Source organism: Electrona antarctica (genome assembly GCF_951216825.1).
Source record: "Electrona antarctica genome assembly, chromosome: 10".
Classification (NCBI taxonomy): domain Eukaryota; kingdom Metazoa; phylum Chordata; class Actinopteri; order Myctophiformes; family Myctophidae; genus Electrona; species Electrona antarctica.
The window spans coordinates 20,350,967-20,376,027 of NC_136791.1; the positions used below are offsets into that span (position 1 = coordinate 20,350,967).

The 25,061-nt window shown below is 42.7% G+C and overlaps 2 protein-coding genes and 1 long non-coding RNA gene across 3 annotated transcripts in view; 2 read left to right on the forward strand and 1 right to left on the reverse strand.

Annotated features, from left to right (window-relative positions):
- The window catches only part of kndc1 (kinase non-catalytic C-lobe domain containing 1), a 54,777-nt gene extending 41,305 nt beyond the window's left edge, over positions 1-13,472 (forward strand). The window contains exons 25-30 of the mRNA XM_079511851.1: positions 21-103; positions 1,189-1,348; positions 2,291-2,413; positions 4,948-5,007; positions 7,340-7,497; positions 10,397-13,472. Coding sequence (XP_079367977.1) covers positions 21-103; positions 1,189-1,348; positions 2,291-2,413; positions 4,948-5,007; positions 7,340-7,497; positions 10,397-10,628 — 816 coding nt within the window. The 3' untranslated portion in view covers positions 10,629-13,472. The remainder of the gene's footprint in view (positions 1-20; positions 104-1,188; positions 1,349-2,290; positions 2,414-4,947; positions 5,008-7,339; positions 7,498-10,396) is intronic.
- A 1,966-nt stretch (positions 13,473-15,438) lies between these two features.
- On the forward strand, positions 15,439-16,224 carry LOC306930757 (homeobox protein vent1-like; the record flags this gene model as incomplete). The annotated part of the gene is made up of 1 exon (XM_079511852.1): positions 15,439-16,224. One exon carries the CDS (start codon positions 15,439-15,441, stop codon positions 16,222-16,224), a length of 786 nt encoding a protein of 261 aa, XP_079367978.1.
- Positions 16,225-23,278: 7,054 nt separating this feature from the next.
- LOC306931707 lies at positions 23,279-24,454 on the reverse strand. The gene is made up of 2 exons (XR_013791041.1): positions 24,333-24,454; positions 23,279-23,810 (listed from the first exon to the last, which is right to left on the reverse strand). It is a non-coding gene; the product is annotated as an uncharacterized lncRNA (long non-coding RNA).
- Between the last annotated feature and the right edge of the window lie 607 nt (positions 24,455-25,061).

Sequence of the window (25,061 nt, forward strand, 5' to 3'; positions counted from 1 at the left end):
AAAATAATTATGTCTAACAGGACGTTTTCCATGGCTGTCACCCAGTTCACTTCCTCAACTCCAGAACTCAAGGAGTCAACGAAAAGGTTTTGAGTATAAACAAGTGAGTACAGACACACACACACACACACACACACACACACACACACACACACACACACACACACACACACACACCCTAGTTTTAACAATGTGGGAGATTCTGTTAAGCTTGTCTGTCAAGGTCCTGCATGTTATTGTATTTGGTTATTAAATTGATTCCGATTATGTGTATCAAAATGAACTCACGTTTATGACCTGGGTCTGGGTGTCGCCGCCTTCATGACGAAAGATTAAACCAATGGTTCTCAAAGTGTGGCAGTGGCAAGTCAATACCAGGTGACAAGTCAATACCAGGCCGGGGCGGGGAGCAGATCGAGCGCACAATTGGGGGCCTCCCAAACCGATCCCCCCCCCACACACACACACACACACACTAGGGCTTTTTTTACTAGTTGACTAGTTGCCTAGTTTACTAGTCAAGTTAAGTCAACTAGTCGACTAGTTGTTTAACACCTTGGAGGCCCGGAACTATTTAATCCATTTCATCCATGTGCCCATAATTTATAGCGCACGGACCACTTTTACCGGCGCACCGGAAGCTGGTGTGCCACACCACTCTAGAGTCGATCGACAACAACGGGAGGTAATAATAAATCTATCGCGACTAGCGACTGGACTGCGGAAGGCCGTCAAACACAGGATCTTTTTTCAGAATTAGACGGGATGATTTAGATCGGGAGTTATGATTGTTTTAAGATTTTCGTTTTCGTCAGCTTAACAGGCAGGGGACATTTTCGATGACGTGTCACTTTTTGACACGTCATCGGAATGGGCAACAAGCGCTCCAAGGCTCTAGAGCGATGCGAACGGTACCAGTACACTGTTTCAATTCCACTTCCAATTTTTTGACATGAACATTTTGGAGAACCACTGACTTAATCACTTCGCCTCAAATCTTTGACAAAAATGTTTGGTGTAGAGGGGGAAAAAGAGCAGGCCAAGTACAGAGCCTATTTATATATGGTCAAGTTTGACTAAATAAGTAAATATTGAGAGTTTAAGTGGGTATAAACTGTATATTGCACGAGAGTTTAAGTGGCTAAACTACAGTATATTGCATCCTGGCTTCATTCCCACCACCATCAGGAATGTGTCTCAGCAGCACGTCTCACCAGCAGAGGGAAACAATCTGCTGGTGTGCGAGGGGACACAGAGAGGGGACAGCCACCTCCAGCGGCTGCTCACATATGCAGACAGTGTCACCAACTGGATCTCTGCAGAGATAGTCATCTGTGACACGCTCAAGGTGAGATCAAATCTCTCTGCCAGATGAGAGCTCAGAGCTGCACGGGTCCACAAGCAATGCTGTGTCTGGTGGTAATGGTCACACACACAATACAATACAATCTTCGGTTTTCATTTGTATTCGGAGATTGTACAAATGTAACCAAAACAGGACCCTTGTTTGCGGGTCTTATTTGGTTACATTTGCACAATCGCAGAGATACAAATGGGAAATTACATTCCCTGCAACGTGTGATGTGCTTGATATCATCACTACACACAATTCATAGCCAGGGTAAGGTTGCCACACAATATGCCTGGTCTCTTCACATCAGAATGGGATTCTGGGCATTATACTGTGTATAGTACGCACAAGGTTCCAGTGTTGTTTTCGTCGACTAAAAGTAAGACGAAAAATGTTCGTCGACTACCTTTTTTCACTGATGGAAAACTAAATGGAAACTAAATGAAAACTAAGCTATGATAACTAAAACTAAGACTAAATATACTGACAATTTTCGTCAACAAATAAAAACTAGACTAAAATGTTAGGAAGGGACTAGTGAACAAGAGATCCATTATAAGTCATTTTACACTTGGTTGCATGCTGAAAATAGCATATCTACAAGTTCACAACGGGTCACGCTGTGACGCGTTGTGAACTTGTAGATCGGCTATTTTCAGCGTAAAGTGTAAAATCAGTCATTACGACGGCATCAAGGCCCGCCAAAATACATTTTAATCTACAGTTGATTTAGTCGACTAAAATCGTATGCTATTTAGTCGACTAAAACTAGCTAACTAACAGTAATACATTCCAGGTGAATAAAATGTGACTGAAACTAAATGAAAACTATTGAAGAGACTATGACTAAAATGTAAATCTAAATTTGCTGCCAAAAACAACACTGCAAGGTTCTATATGCTGTCTTTGGTCATGTGTCCTCTGTTTTGTTTTTTTCAGACACAAGTGGCGTTGCTGAGCAAGTTTCTGTTGATTGGCAAACACTGCTATGAGTGGAGGAACTTCGCCACGGCCATGCAGATCCTCGGAGGCCTGGAGAATGTGATTGTCAGGCAGTTACCAGTAAGGCTGCAGATAATAGAATGCTTTCTCACGAAACATTCTGGAATAACTTAACTGCACATCACGTCATGAATTCGGTGCCCTCAAGCTACCTGTTGAATTTGTATGTGATGATGAGACCATATTTAAACACCTTGAATGCCTGGATGTAGTTGGAACCAGTAAATCAGCGTGCCCAGCGATTTGCAGCTTCGGAGCCCATTTCAAGGTGCACAAGGCGCCATCTTGGATGTAGCTGAAGTAGCTAGATGTAGCCAAAACACCCTGAGGGGATCGACAACAACGGGAGGTATGAATACTTCTAACGCGACTAGCGGCGGAACCACGATGGGCCGTCTATCACATAATCTTTGATTAGAATTGGAAGCATTGATTTAGATCAAGAGTTATTCACGTTTTAAGATTTTTCCTCCCATCCATTCAAATGGAGGGGGACCACTTTGGATGACGTCCCAACCGGAAATGACATCGAATGTTGCTCAATAGGCGCTCCCAGCCTGTGGAGCGGTGCGCTTGGTTATGGAATGATTAATGATCCGTCTTTTGATTAATCTCTGTCCTGGGCATCCGACGTAATTAATTAATAAGGCGGAGACCTCCGTCCTGGGCCCTCAAGGTGTACTGTTAATGTCCTCCTCAAATGAGATCCATATTAACATTAATAACAAGCGCTGATTCAGCACGGGTGTTCACGGGCCGGACAGCAGACACCCTTGCCTGCAGGCCAGGTGCAGCCCAGTGAATTCGCTTCTTCTGATTTTACAAAAGACAAATAAAACTGTCGTGGCCCAGAGTAAAAAGTAAAACTAAGGCCTATAAACGTTTAAAATGAGTTAAAACTGACGGTAATACTGGCCACTGGAAATTCAACGCAGCCGACGCCGACGCATGCGCAGTCTCCCATGTCATATCTGTCTTTAGCTGTATGGCAGTTGCTCTCTTGACACTGTGCTTGTTGCATGTTATTCATCAAGCTTCAGTCTGCGCAGGGCCTTGATGAGGTTTACATAATGTTAATGTCAACATGCAAGGCCGTAAGAAACTTGTTACAGAATACTCTGACAAAATGCATGCCTTTCAATCTATCATGATATAAATTAAACACAAATGGAAGGTGATGGATCTGTGGGTGCTAGTGGTCCGTTTTGTTACTCATCTGCTCTTTAGCTTTGTAAAGAATGAAATGCTATATTGTGTCGCCTTGCATTTAAAAAAATGTTTTGTTATTTGTCTCCGATATATAAGTTGCAAGTTAATACCGATCATAAGAGTCATGTAGAAATGTTTCTTCATAAGAAACTATATTGCGTAAAGTGAAATATGTTGGAGGGGAAACATGCAAACAGGTAAAAAAATAAAAAATAAATGATGGCCTGGGCCGTGGCTCAGCGGTCCCGACACCTTGGCTGGTAATCCAGTCTGGCAGTGTGCCGCGGGTTTGACTCCCGATCCCAACGGTCTTTACTGCATGTCACCCCCCCCCCCATCTCTCTCCCCCATTTCCTGTCAGCCTACTGTCTGTCCCTCTATAAAAACATATAAAATAAAAGGCGAAAGCCACAAAAAAACGTTAAAAAAATTAATAATAAGGCAACATGCATATGAGTTCTCACGTGTGCACAATGGTCCCGCTCGAATGAAGTCACATTTTACACGGTCCGGCCAGCCTAAAATGATTTGGACACTCCTGATGTAGAACATAGCCTGGTGAAACCACTCCCCCTGCTGGACAAAAATGTAATTCTGCCAGAAGGGAGAGTCTTGTGTCTCTCGGGCAGAGACGATGTACTCCGAAACGCGAGACTGGTGACATATCGAAGCTGTGCCACAGCGCAAATGTAAACACAACCTAACAAGACTACAACTCAAAATTATTATGGAGATATCAGATTTTTGTCCCGCTGCTTCCTGTTCATCGTTTCTGCTTGAGAGCGCCCAGATGCAGGCAGGAGGAGGGAACTTGTGAACTCAATACTGCCGCAATCTGGCGAAGTCAGGTTATGTAGAACATGCATGGGCACAGACTCCGAGTGGTCTCAGGTGCGGTCACCTCTAAACCATCTCGCCCCTCGATTTTTTTCGGCCGACCGCTCGGTTCTTGTATTCTTTATTTTGTTTTAATGGGAATAAGTTTAGGAATAAGTTTAGGGTCAGCATAGTTTTACTGGGGTTAAGTTTAGGTATAAGGTTAGGCTTAGGCATAGTTTCACTGAGGTTAATGTTAGGAATAGGGTTAGGTTTAACCGTTTAAGCATAATTTTCTTTGGTTACTTTAGGAATACCAGTTCCGCCGGCTGTACGCCCGGGGTGAGTTGGTAAAGGGGCGAGTCGTCTGGTATTCCTCTGAGCTTGTAGGTTTGTGTCCTGTAAAGAAGGGTATAATATCAAATAACCTACAATGAAAAGACAACCATCTAAACCGAATAAGGGACATTTCCATATTTCTATCTGAAGGCTGCTTATATTCATAATTAGTTTCCATTTTGTGGCTAAATGAAATTACTAAATTAAACTTCCTTCTGTCTCCCTTGCAGGCTTGGAAACATCTGCCTAGCAAAGTGTGTGAGATCCTGGAGGAGCTGCGAGCTGTGCAGGTCTGTGTGTGTGTGTGTGTGTGTGTGTGTGTGTGTGTGTGTGTGTGTGTGTGTGTGTGTGTGTGTGTGTGTGTGTGTGTGTGTGACTGTGTGTGTGTGTGTGTGTGTGTGTGTGTGTGTGTGTGTGTGTGTGTGTGTGTGTGTGTGTGTGTGTGTGTGTGTGTGTGTGTGAGCGTACGTGCGTGTGTGCACACTTGCTTGTGTTTTTCTCTAGATAGGCTGGACTTGGCACATACTGTTCCGCTGAGCTGGAGGGCAGACAATCAAATCAAAAACAGCTATGAGTGTTCTCACTGTGCTACAGAGTACAGACCCAAAGCTAAACCAGTCCCTGAAAGCAACGTCTCCTTGAATATCGCAGCATCCTGAAATGATTCCTTATGTTTGGCGTAAATGTGACAAACACGATAGGAGGTTGCAGTAGGGTTGATTTGACCAGTTGGCTTTGTGAAAACAGTCTGCTCTCTGGACTCCATCTCTCACTACCAATGCCTGAGATTTCAAATTCTTCATGTTTCTCTTTCTCAGCTCACTGTCGGCTGGAAAAGGATTTGTAATTTGTCAGATAGTTCTACATGGGAAATATTTCTTCTGTCCCTTGACATCTCTTCAGGAACTCAAAAGTACTAATCATAGCACACCCGAACCATTGATATGCTGAAAGGGACATTCCTATGCTAATGTAGCTTGTGCGCTGCTCCCTTCATATGATTCTCTAGGGTTCACATTAAAATCAGCAAGCATGTGTGAATGGACGGCAAACTTGTTTTTGTATGAGTTCTCTCTGAGACCAACTCAATAGCCCATCGAGATCGACTTGCCCTTCCAAAATGGCATGATTACCCACATCACATTTGAGCTGCCTGGAACGTCAATATTCAGGCCATTACTTCTCTGTCCATTTGTTTTTCTGTCTTGCCCTACAATTTACAATTTAGGCATTTAGCAGACTCTCTGAATCCAGAGCAGTAAGCAAAAACAAAAACGTGGTGATACATAAAAAATAGTCATCATGAATCATACGCAAGCTAAGAACTTAACAGTGGCATCTACTGTATATAATGAAACTATGCATTATATACTATATAGTGCAATGTCTACATAAAATGCTATCTAAGCCCTAATATGCTATAACCATAAATGGCCCAAAACAGTGTTTTAAATTAGATTTTCTATAATTACTGTGTTACACAATAAAATTGCATTTAAAAATTAATAGTTACATTAAAGGTCCCTGCACACTGAGCGTGTTTTTCAGATCTTTAGCGATTTTTATTGGTTTTACGAAAAACGCATCCAGTGTGCAACCACCTTAACACTTCTTCTATCTCTACCCTCCCATAGCTCCCTCCCCAAGCTAATGTTGTAATCACCTTATATCAATTTGTCTGCACTCTGCAATGCTAAGCATGTCCATAATACAAACACTGTTCAAAATGTAATGAAACTTTGTCTATGCTGCAGCTCCCAGTCCCAAAGCTTGCACAAAACATGTAAATACAAACTTCAAGATGGGATCTCAGGCAGAGCATAGTATGTATGAGGCAAGCGATAAGGTACATTTACCCAAAGCACTTTACAACGTGGATTACATACTTTCCAATTAGGAATAATATGAATTGAAAGACACAACCCGAGTATCTTCAGCTGCACTCACACACTGGCAGGTTAAAAGAACGATCCTCTCGACTTCAAGTTGATGCTTTTATTTGATGCTTTTATTTGATGCTTGCGAAACTACATGTTTAAACATGGTGTTTGCTTTGTTGAGATTGCTTTGTTGAGAGGAACTTGATGCAAATATTGCATTTCACTGCCAGTTTGTTGATTTTACCACACTTGCACCCCACATTTTTTGTGCAACTATTTGCCATGAGTCAACAAACAGTTGAATAAACAAACATATTACAGCATCACATGCTGACGGGAGTTGTAGAAGTGAGAGGGGAGAGAAAAGAGACTGCGCTTAACCAATCCAGGTATTTTTGTGTTAATTTATCCCTTTGTAACTCAAGTGTGTATATTTGAGGGATGACTTCCGCACACCTGGTTCAGTTTTATAGCAGGTGCGATTCATGCCTGAAGAAGGCCGAAAGGCCGAAACGTTGCTATATGACTCTTTAAAATAAAGTTCTTGAACCAGCAAGTGGCAGTGTGCGGGTCTCTCCTCCTTCCTCATAACTCAAGTGTGTACAAATGACTCTTTTAAGATCCAAATTGTGCTCTGTACACATTAAAATCCTCAGCGTTAATTCATCCAATTCAGCACTAATTGTAGACTGAAAATTTGATCCAAAACGTAACCGGCTAATACAATCCTTGCTCTCTTTAGGTGTTTCTGAAGAGCGATGACCTGTGTCTGATGGGAGGAGAGCAGGCGAGGAGAAGACCCACGCTGCCCTCGGCACATATCTTGGCCATGCACATCCAGCAGTTGGAGATAGGAGCGTACACCCTCACCACTGGAGCATACAAGTGGACCAAGCTCAGGTGAGTGGAAAGCCACGTCTATTTTAGATCCGCAGTGTGTGCGTGCGTCATCATGCGTCGAAATAGCATGAATTACCATTTTTGTCTCCTCTCCTCATATCATTAAATATCATTACAGTGTCTTCTTACATTCCTCTGCTTAAATATTAATAAACAAAACATACCAATGGTAACGCAATAGAGTGGCGCCATACACATGTAATATGCGGGTGCATTCGTACATTATGCTGGAATCTTATCCAGATTTCAGAGTGCCCCGGTGTTGCCATCATAGAGCGCTTTGAAATCAGTTAATTCAAAAACTTCCATTTTCCATTTTCACAATTATTACAGTTAAAATATTATTTTCATGCGCACTAATGACAATGCAGTTTGTCTGCCCCACACAGCTGTTTGAGCAGAATGACGCGCATGACAGCGAGAATTGCGTTCAAACGACAGTAGCATCTACTGTCGTTTGAACTGTGGCTGCTTTGCATAAACATGGACGACCTGTGTTCACCTTCAGTCAGTGTATAGTTGATGAGGGGATCATCGTTCACGCCTCCTCTGTGGAATTACATTAACAATAGGAAGGTAAACGACTGGCCCCTTTGTGCTCTGATTGAGGGCAGATAATCCTTAGTTTCCAGGTCAGTTCTTTTTGCACAGAACGTGTCTCTTGTCTGCTGTTTGTGTTTGGAATCAATTTGGAGTCACTCTCTTTTGTTAGATTTAGCCCTCATGTATGATGTGCTAAATTAAGCTATGATACGCTAATGAAGCCATCCTCCTGTATGATACACCAAATGACTTTATAAACACCCACAACACCAGTAGCTTTTTTAAAATACAATTGTTCAAGTAAACACAAAGTTGTCAGATTATTTATTTTTTTAAATACAAAATACAATACAACTAACTACAGTAATATAATAGGGCTGGTTGAATTTGGTGTCCCTGCTCTTCTATTGAGACATTTTGCATTATGTGTCTAGCCAACCTAGATTTATTTTTGTATTGTTTTAACCTTCGGAAATAGGATCATGTCAAAGGTCGTGTCCTACACATCCTATTTCCGAAGGTTAAAATTAAAATTGTGAACCAATAATTGTGACTCAACATGATTCCAAACACAAACAGCAGACTGAAGGAGACAGATGAATGGCGGATTATCTCCTGCCAATCACAGGAACAAAGGGCAGTTCCATTGTTCATGTAATTTATTCCACCGAGGAGGGATGAAGGAACGATGATCCCTTCCTGATGATCCCTGCATCAACTACTTTGAACTTTGACATGATCCTATTTCTGAAGGTCAAAAAACTCAAGTTCTCAGCCCACACGGCAATACAATTGTCAGTACTTTAGGATATCTGGGGTCGAACAGGAAGGTTACACAGTGCAGCTTTAACTAAGACAAAAACAGAAAGGGAAGAAATCATTTCATTAACTCAAATGAACAATGCAAAACTAACTGAATATAAATATGATTACATCATTTATAAAACCTCAAAAACAGTGATACTAACCTGAGCGGCTATGTGCAAATGCATGCACATACACATTAAAATCCCCACTGCACCACTGTCTACCATTACAGTGGTACTTCAATTACATTTTTGGCAGTAATATTCCCTGCACCAATAGAGGGTGCTGCTGCCTCTGAGGTTTTTGTGTGTCAACATGACATGGCATTGTAATCTTATTGTGCCATTCAGCCTAGCCTCTGCCATGTAATGTTATGTCTATCTGATTGTCTGTCTGTCTGTCCGTACTTAGCACAGAAAGTAATATTGTAACAACGTCCTTGCAATAACGATACTGGTGGAATCATCCATGAACCATCATTGAAACCGTTGAAAGCTGCTAGTGTTCTATGCACTCTCCCCAGTTTAAACAGTATAAAAGGATAGTCATATCAGTTCATGTGTGCTGATAAACATGCCCTGCGTCCTAGTACTGACACAAAATGTCAATCCAGTAATAACTCAAGATGACATAAACTGAAGATCAACTTTCTCCTTACACACACACACACACACACACATGCACAGACACACACACACACACGCACGTCCAACTGAAACAAAGTCAGGCCAAGTAGCCGCGAGGACATGCTCCACTGTGTCCTTCTCGCTCACTCCAATATGTCTGACCAGATGCTGAGGGTCGTGGCACGTGGCGGCGGTGTGGTAATGGGATAGTGGCGTCCAGCGCGGCTCCAGATGGCGTTCGCTCGTGATGATGGGGGTGGGATTGGTAAAAAGAGATTGCAAGGCCAGATGCTGCGAGGCATATAGTTTTCTCCAGATGCCAGGGTCAGGGGACATAGCTGGTAGCGGGGGCACAGAGACACAGCTGGTTATTGCTAAAGCCCGCGTTGGATGGCACACTCCTACGTGTGTGGGGGGGTGGAGGAGGAAGAGGGGGGGGGGGGAGGGGGGGGGGGGGTGACACTGAAGTGATATCAGACGGGAGTTTTGCTTCATCCCTTGTTCTGTGTTTTATCATGGCTTCTCTTTCTGACACAATACTCGGTATTCATTTGCACGTTCTCTGAATGTGTGAACCTGAACCTAATAGTCCTAGTGGTCAAGGTACCTAGTGAAGCTCTTGGCATGGATCCGTGTATGTACAGTACGTGGGTCCGCTTTGGGTCGGACTCGGTATTTTTTGCACACTCAGTTATGATGCATGAATACATTAACACGGAAGATTCGAGAATCTATTTGTTACATAAATGCAGGAGTAAAAGTATTTGATGATTTTGCCTTCTCGACATCATAGCAACGAGACTTAAAACAACAAATTCTCCTTTTGTTTCTCTCCCTCTTCTCTTCTTCGTTTGCGTCTGCGTGCCCTGCACGCCTCTTTGTTAATCGCTATCTCTCGTGTCATTCGTCCCTGTGTGTTCAAGGAGCATAGCGAAGGTGGTGAGTCAAGTGCACGCGTTCCAGGTCGCCGCGTACCCCTACAGCCCTGACGGCGAGCTGCAGGCCTACCTACGGCACCGCATCGCCAGCCTCAGCGCCCGCGACGTTCACCTCCTGGCAGCGGACAACGATGCCAACTTCCAGCAGTCCACCACGGAAAGGCACGCGCGGAGGATCCAGGACACATTGAGGAGGGTCAAGGCTACCTTCCAGTGAGCCATGAACCCTCCCCTCCCAGGCAGTCGTTTGGAGCTCCAAAGCCATGCAGGCAAAGACCCTTATTACAGTCTACAGGCAGGGGTGCCCAAAAGGTAGATTGTGATATACCAGTAGATCACAAAGGCTGTTCAGGTAGATCACATGACATGGCCCTAATATTTTTTTAAAGGAAAAAAGGCCACTTGAATTAAGGTGACTTCATTGACTTCAATATTATTTCGAAACATTTTCGAAACATTTTCAAAAGCAAAAATGTAGGTTAAGTTTAAAACTAAACTAAAATCAAAGAAAAATCTAAGAAATTCCATAAATTAGAAACCAAAAGTTTAAGAAGTAGTGAAAATAGCTGATCTACAAACTCACAACGTGGCGCGAAGCGACGCGTTGTGTGCTTGTAGATCTGCTATTTCCCCGGGCAAAAAGAGAGTCTAATCTAGATCTCTTATTTTGAGTCACAGACTAAAACGTTTGGGAACCACTGACTGTAGCATCTATTGTCTGTGGCTGCTTTGCATAAACATGGACGACCTGTGTTCACCTTCAGTCAGTGTATAGTTGATGAGGGGATCATCGTTCACGCCTCCTCTGTGGAATTACATTAACAATAGGAATTCATTGATTAAATAGGGCCAGTCAGCTCAAACCCACAATGCAAGTGTGGCTGTTCACAAACGTCAGTTGCATTTCAAAGTTCTACAAAACAAAACAGTATACCAATTCCTTTCCTTCCTATTTCCCATTCCGAGTGCGTTAGGTCTTATTATGTAACGCCAGCGCCGCTATTCCAAAGCCCTTTCAGGTCAACTATTTTCAGCAATGGGATCATATTTTTTGGGTGGGTATAGATCTTGTTGAGGTGGTCAGTTTGAAAGTAGATCTCAAGTCAAAAAAGTGCAGGCACCCCTGGTGTACAGCAGTGGTACCCACACACTGGGTCGTGATACATCTGTGAGTCGCGGACACATTTTTGGGTCCCTTTAATTTTGGTTTCCTATGCATTTTGGTTTTAATATTATTTCGAAACATTTTCAAAAGCAAAAATGTAGGTTAAGTTTAAAACTAAACTAAAATCAAAGAAAAATCTAAGAAATTCCATAAATTAGAAACCAAAAGTTTAAGAAGTAGTGAAAATAGCTGATCTACAAACTCACAACGTGGCGCGAAGCGACGCGTTGTGTGCTTGTAGATCTGCTATTTCCCCGGACAAAAAGAGAGTCTAATCTAGATCTCTTATTTTGAGTCACAGACTAAAACGTTTGGGAACCACTGACTTACGTATAAAAGTATTTTTTACATTAAACCTGGCTTCCCTATCATTATATAATAGGAAAAACATGTTCTTTAAATAGCAGATCTATAGAAGCTCACAATGTGTCACGATGCGACACGTGAGCTTTTTGAAATGTTTAGACATTTTTCACCTAGAAAACATGCCCAAAGTGATCTTTGCCCAAAGTCTTATTTACAAATGAAAAAGGCAAAGGCTCGCATGTCGGGATTTGTGAGCTTGTAAATCGACTAATGCGGAAAGCTTTTGAATACAGGGCTCAAGTGGTTAAAACATTTCATCTAACTATAAATGCACCAAGTCTTGTACGAGTGTAATCCACGTAACTGGAGAACCATTAGCCCGCACCGACTTCAAATTCGACACACGCGTTCCACACCACCACAGGCAGTACAGTACAGTGCCCGGTGTCGAGTCGGTCGGACCCACGGTTGTCCAAAACCGCCCCCAAAAAGGCCTCTGCCCGGGCTCTGGACAGGGCCCCTGCCCAGGGTCCATATATGGAGCTGGCCTGTTCTGACCTCACAACACTCCATATTTGGGCATGCCTGACACAGAACTCCATATAAGCTGGCCTGTTCTGACATCCCAACACTCCATATTTGGGCATGGCTGACACAGAACTCCATATATAGGAATAAAGGGACTCAGAGAGACACATACAGAAATCTGACATCATTCTGACGACACAGACATAATATCTGGGTGGGGCATCCATTTCCAATTTGCATCATTCCAATAAGTAGGCCAGTGCCCAACGGGCACCGCCGTAGAGGCCCCATTGGCACCTCTCTAGTTCATTTAATTACGTGGAAAAGGCACTGCTTGCGGGGTCATTTGAGATCATCATACCTAATTGTCATTCTGACAATGTGATAATTATGTGTGGCCTGGCCCAGTGATTTTCTTTATATACGTGGATCAAATAAATCCTAAATAAGATCTTCATATAGCGATACCTGGGCTTAACCTGTCTGCATTCTTAAATATATATATAGACAAGCTTTCACTTTTAAACCTTTGCACAAGTATTATTGGATGTTGCTTTGATGTCCGACAGAAACATGGAAATTCAAATTCAGGACTTTATTCACTAGATAGCTTGTGCGCCTTCTCCGTCTTATCCTTACTCTGCACACAACTCTTCTCCGTCTTATTCTTACTCTGCGCACAACTCTTAGTTATGTTAACAATACATCCATATGAAGAGATTTTTAAAGCAGACGCTAGCATTCTGTTTAAACACGACTAACAGAAGATGTTAGATATATTTATTGTGTGGATAATAGTGACACAAAGGGCAAACGCTTGACAAGCTTTATATCTATTGTGTAAATACTAGCATTTCAGAGGTTTTGCTTTAACATGAGGTATCAGTGTGCATAATGTTATTTGAGTAAGTACAGTATACTGTGTTAAGTCTATTTTTCTATTTCTGGTCTATTTTTCTTCTATAGTCTATATACAGCTCTCCTCCTCCCATGAAACATGGCATGTGATACCTTATGCTATCAATGGAAGTGTTCTGGATTTAGTAAAATAAATTACATTTCGTACAAGCGGCGTTTATCTGTTCATTCTTGTTTCAATGGTGGCCTGACCTTCAAAGATATGTGCGTGTGTGTGTGCACGTGTGTGTGTGCACGTGTGTGTGTGTTTGTGTCTATCTCTGTGTGTGTGTGTGTGTGTGTGTGTGTGTGTGTGTGTGTGTGTGTGTGTGTGTGTGTGTGTGTGTGTGTGTGTGTGTGTGTGTGTGTGTGCGCGCGTGCGTGCGCGCGTGTGTGTGTGTGCCCCCTCTCTCCAGTCTGCCTGCTTCCATGCAGACAGAAACCAATCCATGCAGGCACGGAGAGGTGAGGAAATTGGCGCTGCGTGGAGGCGGAGGCGACTTCCCTGGAGTCCTCCTCTCCTCGTCTCGATTATATTATTATTATCTCGCGGGATCAGAGCCCATCTTCAAAGCATCCCTGAGATAAAGGCCGCAAAAGGACCAAGGGCCCTCTCTTACAACAACAACAGATCACCGCGATAAAGGGGAGAGATTCAACGCAGCCTTATCGCCACATTGTCATAGCTAAGCATCAGTTTAGTCCTCCCATTGTCCCTGGGCTGCGGGGTGCACAGCTAACCAAAGGCTCTCAAGCCCTTGTAGTTTGCTATGGTGTCATCTAATCTTCAGTGGCTTTCGTTTCTTTAAGAGGGGCGGCCACGGAACATTTTTATTATGTGAATAGGCCTACTTATAGACTTTATGAAGCCGTGCGTAAAACTGCGACGCATATGCGCCATTGTGCGCATAGGTTTTCGAATTATCATTGTCTTTGCATATATTTACATTTGAACTGGCCGACAATCAACCCTATAATGTTGTTGCTGCTGCTACTGTAATTTACCTTTGATCTTTCACTGTTCCAAATGATGGCTGCATGTTTGTTGGGTAACTGGCGCCAGTGCCCACCGGGGCATTGAAGACGTGTCAATACTAAATAACAGGAACTACATTGTGCCCTTACTACTTTATTCTCCATTTGATTGCACAAGTGTCGCATGGGAAACAGAATGTGTTGGTTTAGGAAGAGACGGTTAAGCCTGATTCAGACTTTATGACCGAGCATAAATTAGTCCTTATATCTTCGCATTCTGAAGGAGGCCAGCGTTTCGGGTTAAACTTGGTTTGATTAGAATCAGAATAATTCATTATTTTGTATTGCCAGGTTTGTCTCTGCGATCGGTCACCCACACTATAAAAACATGCAATCTCATTAACGATTTCCTCAAAATGTAAAGATAACCGTGCAGACAAGTATAGGCATATGGGAATGCACAAAGTAGCCCTGGAAAAAAAACGTCTGGGTATCATTGATTTATTGTGCAAACTTTCTCCAACGTGTATAGCTATGCCTTTATACCGTCCATTTCATATTAATTGGTGTGTCCATGTCGTCTGCGTTGAGGGGCATTTTTAGCATCTGAGCTACACCCAACCCAACAACTTATGCACAGACACAGACTTCATTCTTCAGAACTCAGCTCTTTATACTTGTGAAAAAGGTTAGCTCAGATGGCATTTAACCGTGCGTTAGAATTTGACACAAATTGGAGCTCTTAATAGTCAGACCATTTGCGTTTAATACACATTTCCTTCGGCGAAAGTGTAGGATATACTGTCATACATGAAAGTCGGAGCCGTGCACGATACGGTTTCAAGCGGCGGACAAAATGTATGAGCTCAAGACATTCTCACAGACCGAGTGGCGCCATGGTCCGTCTCTCTCACACACACATCACAGGATATGTAAATCCTGCAATAACGAGCCATTAGCCCCCTAATCAGGGGAATCGATCAGACGTTTTAACACTTCTTTACAATTGCAAATCTCAGAGAGGGCCAGGCCTATATAAAAGCGGCCCTGGGATAGGGGTAGCATCACACTCACTCTCTGACACTCACTGGATACAGAGGTCACCGACCAACCAGCAGCACTACACGCACTCATCAGTGTCATCACAGCCGCAATAATGGTGAAAATGTTCTCCGTCGAGTGGATGGCGCAGAGCCACTCCAACAACAACAACAACAACAGCACGCAGAAAGAGGACCAACTAGCAGGAGCAATTGATAACATCCAACCCGAAAGCAGCAGACCCCACGTCCCATGCATGGTGCAGCCTAGTCCCCCTACTTCTTACGAAAAGGGCTACCTGCAGCTGAAGCCGAAAACATCGCGAGGACACTATAGCAGCAGTCATCATCGGGAATCTGACATGAACTCGCCATCAGTTTCAGAAATCAGCAGCGGCTACTCGTCCGGGTCCGGCTACGAGAGCGAAGCGGCGTCCTCGGGCTCGGAGTGTCCCTCCGTGGAAGAGGTACAGGGCACCGAGGAGCTGGACAGAGACGACGATGCGGCCCAGCGGCGTGTGCGCACAAAGTTCTCCGCGGAGCAGATCAACCGGCTAGAGAGGATCTTCAACAAGCACAAATACCTGGACGCCGGGGAAAGAATAAAGACTGCAGAGAAGCTGAAGCTATCTGAAACACAGGTCAGAACGTGGTTCCAGAACAGAAGGATGAAGCTGAAACGGGAGGTGCAGGATTTACGAGCTGACTTCCTTGCTCCCGCCATGTTCCAGAACTTCCAGGCCGTGCCCCAGATTCAGTACCCCGGCCTCGGCGGACAGCGACTCCAATACCAGGCGTTCTACCCTGCCATGGTCCCCCAATTCCCAATGCACCAACAACATATGGTTTCACATCATCACCATCCCACGCATGCTATGATGCATAGCCCCCTTTTCTACTAAAGACATGGCCCATGCGTAATCCTGCATATTAGCGACTCAAACACTTAAGAATTCCAAGAGTTATAAAGTGCAATTCCTGTTTTTTGTTATGTTACATATATTATATGTTTTTTATATGTAAAGCTGTACAGAAATACAAATATCTATGTATCATTGAATAAAATATATATATTTTTTATTGAAATACTTGTTTCTGTACTCGTTTCTTTAAGCTATTATTATTAGTATAGTAGAATTATTATTGGGCCTATTATATTCAGTGGGTGAAGCTCTATATATGGAACTATATATATTCTCAGATGGTTGACAGAAGGATTAGCTGAACATGAATAGACCATTAAGTCTTGTTTCAATAAGCATACAGGCAACAGATGGGTATGTTATCTTTGCAGTGCTCAATCAAAGACATGGGGTTGGGTTGGGGATCAGTCCATTATAGCAGAAGTTTCTTATCACAGTCCATTGTATGGCTTCCTCGATTTGATCCCCTCGTGACTGTCGAGCAGCGATATGGCTGCAGACGCTTGGCCTAAAACAAATCATACAATTAAATCACAGAGTGGCCTGCATGCAATGAGCATTTCGTACTCAGAGATATAGAGGGGGGGGGGGGGGGGGGGTAAGTAAACGACAAAAATGAACCATATTTATTTGTTTATGGGCGACTCCGAGAGAGGGTGGAGCCGGTTTCTCTTCCCATGCAGCAGTCCCACCTGTCATCCGAGACAGTTGAGGGACAGTGAGACCCCACGTTGCGCTTTCAAATGCGAGTCAACTACCTCTGTTTGTCCCCACCGCTGCACTTCAAACGCCATGCTAACGGGGGGATCATGGTCAACAATTAGTTCAGATTAAGCCGGTCATTGATGAGTTTACACTTCTCACCGGAGCCCTCCAGGGCCCTGGCTCCAGAGAGTCTGGGGTTTTGTGTGCCTTTGAGTCTGATCCCTGGGTTTGAAGTCGGGCCTGAGGTATTATAGACTGACTATAGCCTAGTGATGAGATTGTAAGGCCCTATAATGATAGCACACCTTTGTCTATGCACACAACTGTAAATAAATTAAGGGAACATCAATAAAAGCGCAATGAGAAAAGTCTATGTCGCTAGCCCAAGTTATTGACGAATTACTTTATATTTACTCACACTTTGTCAAATGTGAGAATACACGTATACATGCTTAAAATAATAATACAAAAACATAGTAAAAAAAAACAACTTCTGATTATAATTGCCATTATAAGACAAGTAGGCTAATATATAATCCTGTCACTCAATGAGTATAGAGACAAGAGCACCACCAGCATAGCTGCACACGTATACATGCTTAAAATAATAATACAAAAACATAGTAAAAAAAAACTTCTGATTATAATTGCCATTATAAGACAAGTAGGCTAATATATAATCCTGTCACTCAATGTGTATAGAGACAAGAGCACCACCAGCATAGCTGCAAAGGGAGTTCGCAGCAGCGAGGATCGAGGTCCAACCAACAGCAGCAGCAAATGTCATTTGAAATTAGCATGTTGGCGAAGATCAAAGGGACCTTTCTCACTTTCTGTCGATACATTGTTATGATGGCGTCACAGCCACCCACTCAGACGCTACGCTCACACAGAGCTCATCAACAGGCTGTTGACAACGCAGCGGAGCAGACAGACAGCCAGGCGCTTCTGTTTCTGTCTGCGCCTCCAATCATTCACCATGCATGCATGGGGCCAAATAATGTCATCTGCAAGAATAAGACTGTCACAATATGCATAATGCATTTAAATACAGTGTTAACTTGCACGTTTTATTTCATTTTCCTCCGACTCTCTAACAAGAGAACAGAAGATTATAATAACTTCATTGTTAACTACTTTGTGCATCCCTGCGACATTGATACGTGATGTAATTAAACCAATTTAAAAACAAAGGCGAGATTGTGCTTATAGGCTAAATGGTATTCTACTATACACTATGTGCAAATAAACTCCCCTGTCTGTTCTGCGTATTACATTTATCAAATACATACAATGAGGTTATACAATCACATAGTAATAGGCTATACATAAATGAGGATGTACAGTGGATGTACTGTACATGTATGGCACTTTATATAGCAGAAACAAGGTGCAGATTATGTGGCAAGAGGTCAAAGCCCTCTGAATTGTGTCTGCAGTTCTGTGTTGAAGGTCAGGCCTGTCCCTTGGTAATTAGATATAGTTGGATAAGTATACTTGCTGTTAAAATAAGTTAGTTAGTTAATATATGAAGGGGAACAATGCCAACCCAAGATATTCAGAAGTGTACCTTTTATATAGGAATGTGCTGTCTTTATATTGTAAAGTCAGTGATGAGGAATTCAGGCCGTAAAAAGTGCCACAATTAACCAACCCATTAATCAGGTCAAATGTTGGTGAAATGTGACTATGACTAAAAGCTATATAAACATTCATGCTTTGTTTTATATTATGTATGGCTAGCTAACATCAGTTATTGGCATTTCATCCACTCCCCCTATAGGCCTACCATCTACATGATACTCAGACTCGGAGGCGCCTGGACACGCCATCCAATCTTGAACGTGAGAAAAGGAACACAATTGCGGTATCTATTAGCCTCAATTACAACGGCCATCAGGGTTTTATCGTTCCGTTGAGATCCCTTTGCATATGCAAATAAAGACGTGTGCCCCTCCTATATATAGTGGGCCAAGAGCAGGTCAGTGGACAACGACAGTGCGACACACACACCTTGAGCCTTCAGTCACAGCTAGACTGCAGCCGTCGACTCGGAATATCAACACAAATACTATGGCTTACTCCAACTTCTCCGTGGAATGGCTTTCCAAAAGTTATTATGCCACGCAAGACTGTGAGGAGGATGTTGTCATCCAAACCTCGCAATGCAAGACTGCTTCGCTCCAACCTAAAGTACACAGCGGATTGTTTCTACAAACTGAGATCGAGGAGCTTGCAAAGGAACCAAGAAACCGACTTTCTCCGAGCTCACCAAACAGCTGTGGATACACGTCGGGCTCAGAGAGTGAGATTGGAGAAGACAGCGAGGGGGAATCGGCCCAGAACCGCAGGCTGAGGACCAAGTTCACCACGGAGCAGATCAGCAAACTAGAGAACACATTCGGCAAGCACAAGTACCTCGGCGCTACGCAGAGGAGGAAGATCTCCGAGAAACTCAACCTTTCTGAAACTCAGATAAAAACCTGGTTCCAGAACCGAAGGATGAAACTGAAGCGAGAGGTCCAAGACTCGCGGCCCGAGTTCTTCCACGGCGCACAGTCAAGTCTGCTGCCGCCTTTCCTGTTCGCGGCGCCGCCGTCGTTCCAGCACCACCCGTTTACCGGACAGCTCCCTGCAGCCGCTTACAGCCACAGCTCCTTCTGCCCGCCGCCGGTCCAGAGGCCCGCGTTCCCCACGCAGCACCTCACAGTCCAGCAACAACATCTCGCTCCAATGATGCTGCATCCTCACTACTACTAAAGCTTATCGTTTTCTAGATTCAAAAAGCTATATTATGTTTCTCATGTGGAACTGACGTTTAATTAATCGTCGTCGTGGATGAATTTCATAATATCTAGAATCTAGATGTTTGTTTTTCTCCTTCTCTTTCCTCTCTTTGTAAGAGGGGGTTTAAGATGTTATATTCAGTGAAGCACTCAAAAATGTATACAATATGTATTGTATGTTAAAAGATGTAAATAAGATATTTATACAGACACATATTTTTTATTATGGCTTATGTCATGTGCAACAAATAAAATTGTTTCTATTCAACAAATGCATCTTGAATTTCTTGCTTGAAATGGTTGCTGAAAACTATTCGGGGGTATTAGATTTGTGAAAGGGCCTTCCAAATGAACAGCATGAGGAAGTTCAATGATAGATAACAATTAATGTTGTTAGTATGTATAGCCAGTGGTGGGAAAAGTATCAATACTGCCTGAAATACTGACTGAAAAATCCAGAATTCAGAATGTACCCAAAGTAAAAGTATCAAGGTCCCAAGTTAAAGTACCCAAAGTAAAAGTATCAATTATAAGGTCCCACGTTTTCAAAATCTATACAAAAACATCTATTGAAAATCTACAATCACATGCAAAAACAGATGCATTGTGAGCTTGTAGATCTGCTATTTTCAAATGGCCGAAATGTAGTATATGTGGTTAATGTATGTGTTTTGTAATAATAATCACAATCTACAAAGTAACTAACTAAAGTTTTAAAATAATTGTAATGGAGTGAAAGTACAATATTTGTCTTGGGGAATGGGGATGTAGTGGGGTAGAAAGTAAAAGTATAGCCTATTGGAAATTGGAATTATCTCAAGTAAAATACAAATACCTCAGAATTGTATACCCATAAGTAGGCTACAAAACTTAAGTAAATTTACTTTCCACCACTGTATATAGTTAAATAATGATAGACAGTGCATGTTTGACACCAGTTTTTGGCTGTGACTGTGCTGTGGGAGCTGCAAAGAAACAAATGGTGTAGGCTTAGGTTCCAGCATATAGGCCGGTAATTTGACACAATACTGTGACCCTCTCCGTATTGTTTCACATTTTGTCAACACCGGTGAGCACAGACAAGCGTCACAAGCTGTATAATGGTCATGCATGGTCATGTATAGACAGACGAAAGCCTTCAGCATAACATGCATAAACTGACAATACTTTCTATTTCAATTGAATGTAAAGGAGCTTTATTGGCAAATACGACAAAAAAAACAGTTGAAATGGGAAAAGTGTATAGGCTACAGTTGTTGGAGGGGGTACAGCATTTTGTAAACAGAGCTATGTGAAAACTCAGATTTAAGATGTGTTTAAACTAAAGGGAGCAGCTCTGTTGCAGTAGCCTAGTCTTGCAGTAGTCTAGCGGTCTACTTGGTACAGGTACTTTCAAAGAGTATGCCTGCTGTGCTAGTGTGCTTAGAGGCCTATAGGTCTACTGGTTTGGCTGGAATATCCATTCGTGCAGCATTATATGGGTTTATAACTGAATGTGAATGAATGAGTCGACTCCTTCATTTTTTTTACGGTCTATGCCAGGCCAGTGTTGCCAGATTGTGTGACAGAAACAAGCAACCAGGTCTATGAAAACAAGCCCAAAAGAAGCCTGACTATTGAACATTTTAAAAACAATCATGAAAACAAAATGTTGAATATTCTTTGAAACATTTCTTGTATGGGGGTTCCTGGCACTGTGGCACAGAATATTTATTTAGATGTATAGGGTCCTTAGTTGGACAAATAGTCTACATTAATCTGGAGGTCCTTCACATGAAAATGTGAGAATCACTGCATGGTTTAAACGACATTAGGAAACAAATAAACAACTATATACACACTTTAGGAACAAGCCAAAAAACCGCAACGTGCAACCACCAATGTTTACAAGCTACTGAACTGTACAGGAAAAAGGTAGCCCAAAGTCGCTTATAATAAGCGGACATGGTAACACTGCTCTCAGCAGCCTCTGGTCTGGATAGGCTACAGGTTGATGACCGGTGGGCGTGCATGCATGTCTCAGAGCCGTCATTACGTCGTGATCTTTTGGTAGATTTGCATCTTCAAAGGGACATCAAAGCACGAGGTAACTGCCAGATCATTTAGATCCATTGAGCCCCATTGTCTCTAAATTGAACTTTTCGCACTTACTTGAAAGACTCCGAGACACGGCGCCCGCAAGTCTGCCAAAATGTGTAGGCTATATTGTCTCACGTTAAAGTCATTAGTTGGCAGCAGTTAAAGAGGTGGCTGATTGAGTCACTCCTGGCTGTCATAAAGCCTACTATAGTCTCCTCCACGGATGGATTTGTAAATCCATTTTAAAGGCAATACCTATCTAGTGACTGCAGTGCACTCTTTCAAACGCCAACATAATATTAAACCCAGATGATAATCAAACACCCAATGCAAAAACAAATCTAATTTGTATGCTTGACATGTTCCTATAAGCTGCAGCTATAGGCTATACTCAATCATGCAGACATATTTGTCTGCATGTTTCCCACCAAGTGGCCTAATCATCGAAAGGTAAGGATATAATTCACGCATAACTACACACCTTCAACACATTTTTTTTATTTAGGCTTATTGTTATCATCACAGTCCTTATAAAACAGTAAAACTGCATGTCGCACACTTCCCTGAGCCCAATTGTAATTCATGACCTGGGACTGAGCCTAATGGTCACATCAACATTGATAAGCCTTTACAAAGGTAAGGGCGGAGACCAGTTGCATTTCATTGATACTTGAACCATTTCATTCAGATCAGATGAGTGGGCTATCGCTCAGGTAAGGACGCTAAGTAGGCCTACCTTGCTATGCTAAGAAGCTACTGTATGTGAGATGGTTGCTGGCTAGACCGACTGGAGCCAGTAGAGAAAGCGTCTAGGCATTTATTTTTACCCCCTTTGATTGCATTATTATGTCTTAAAGTAGCAACTATAAAGTCAAAATTTGTACAAACGTTATGGACAATAAAAAGCACTCTGGCTCTCCTACACACACTGGTATAAAGGAACATTTCCAGGTTGGCTGAAAATGTTTTCATAATTAACCTGCTGCACAGTTTTACTGGGCTTTTCGTTGCAATACCATTTTGCACAAAAGTGCATTTAAAACCATCTACTCCAACCACACTATTATCTAACTGCAAAGAATGCCCGTGTGATGAAACACTGAGCCCTTTTAGGCAATTGGACAACACTGCCATGCCATTAGTGAGAGAAGAGAAAGTATACACAGTAAATGTAATTTAACTCTGAGAGTGTATGTTTTGTCCAAACATTTAAAAGTTAAACATTTAAGCACACTCTCAAAGTAAAATGTACACAATACTTTACCGTGTACAGTACATGGATGACAAAAATATTGCTATGAGATTATAAAGCAGCAATACGGAGGCAATTTCTTGGGCACTGTTGCCCATCTGAGATGCCCAAAGATATTGCCTAGTGTATCACCACCCTAAATATTTTTTTTAGCATTAATATATAATATAATTCAATTCAGTAATTCACATTTAGTAGTGAAAAAAATAACTTGTTTATGATGTTGAATGTCTTTATTTCATAAAATAACCTTTAAAAACCGGCATGGTCATCCCAACAGAAGGATTTGTCAAATATGATAATTTTGGTAAATTATCTACATGTTACAGGCCTATATATATATTCACGAAAGAACAAACAGCAGGTGATTTACTCAAAAAGGAATTATGGTAACTGACAGCATTAAATTATATTATACAAACATTGTTTTGCAGATTGCACGCTTCCTCCAGTTTCCGTACTGTACTGTGTCCCAGCATGCATGCAGGGTGGTGATCGAGTTTGGGGGCCAACCTGTCGCCGACCGAGGGGTCAGCTGCCGGGAGGGTCGGCACTCGGCAGCAGACGACGACGAAACGTCCAACTTTTCACGGTGAAATACCTCTGCAGCCCCATTTTCCCATGCCGTATGCCTCTTTAACGTTACATCTCAAAGAGGTATATGCATAGGAAAAAGAAACAGCGAGTGAACGAAAGTCCTGGAGGTCCTGGAAGCCATGCTGCTCTCTCTGCGGTGTTGGCACCTGTAGAAGAGACCCCCCCCCAAAAAAGAGAGACAATCAGTGGCTATGCAACAGACACAGTGACATATATAGACGAAGGAATGTAAACGAAACGAAAATGCAAACAAAAAAAAAGACTTGCTGGTGCTGGAGTCACACAAATGTAGCTATTAAAAAAAAAGGGAAGCTCCACACACTCAAATCTGTGCACAATCAATTAATTGCAGTCTACTGCCTGAAGAACGGCAGTAGAGTAGACTGCAGCAATACATTGACTGTGCACAGATTTTAGTGTGTGGAGCCTCCCTTTATTTTTTCATAACTAATTTAAACAAACAAACAAAATTAAAAAATATATATATATATATAACAAATTAAAAGAAAAACATTCCTATAATCACAAAGTAAAATAAATAAATAAAACGGTTCAATAGTAATGTCTAGAAGAGTCTCATATGGTACTGAAATAGAGACGATTAGGCATATAGACCCCCAAAGGCCACATAAAACCCAATGAGGCAGGAAGCGAGCGGACTGACTTACCCCGGTAAAGCTCCAGAGCTCTCTCCCTCGGCACACCAACTCCAGTCGGCCATTTATCCCTCCACGGGGACCTTGAAGATGTTTGAGAAAGACATAGTAGCTGTTTTCTGTGTGCTCCGTCAGCATGTGCCCCCCCCCCACCCCCTCGTTTTTTTGGGCGATGGAGCACATGGCACCTGCGGGGGCCCCGGTCCTGTCAGACAGACACTTTTTAATTATCCAGAGATATGTAAAGAGTCTTTGTCTGTGTGTGTGTAAAGGTTCATTGGCTGCTGTGTCTAAATCATTGTGGCCAGTCAGTGGTGAACTCGCTACAAGTTATTATCTCCTATCTATCTATCTATCCCACAGACGTCAACAGCGGAGAGAGCGAGGAAGGAGGGAGAGATGTGGGACGCCTCGTTCTCTGTTGGGCTGAAAACGTTTTCTTATCTGCTCAGGGTCTTCGCCTCCTCCTCCTCTCCCACAAGAGAGGCCCTGTACTTTGTTGCACTCAAGGTCTCCAGACAAGGACTCTCGGGTCGGGGTGAGAGACGCACATGCACGCACGCACACACGCAAACGCACACACACTGCACCGTGTAACCAAGGGAGTGAGCATGGGTATGTCAAGGCCAACGCAACCAGCCAAAGATGAAACTGTGCTCGATTCTCGGAACCTCTGAGTTTGCACCGCTAAGGGCAGCAGTCATATATCATCATAAGGCCCGGTATAGGAAGACCTGTCAG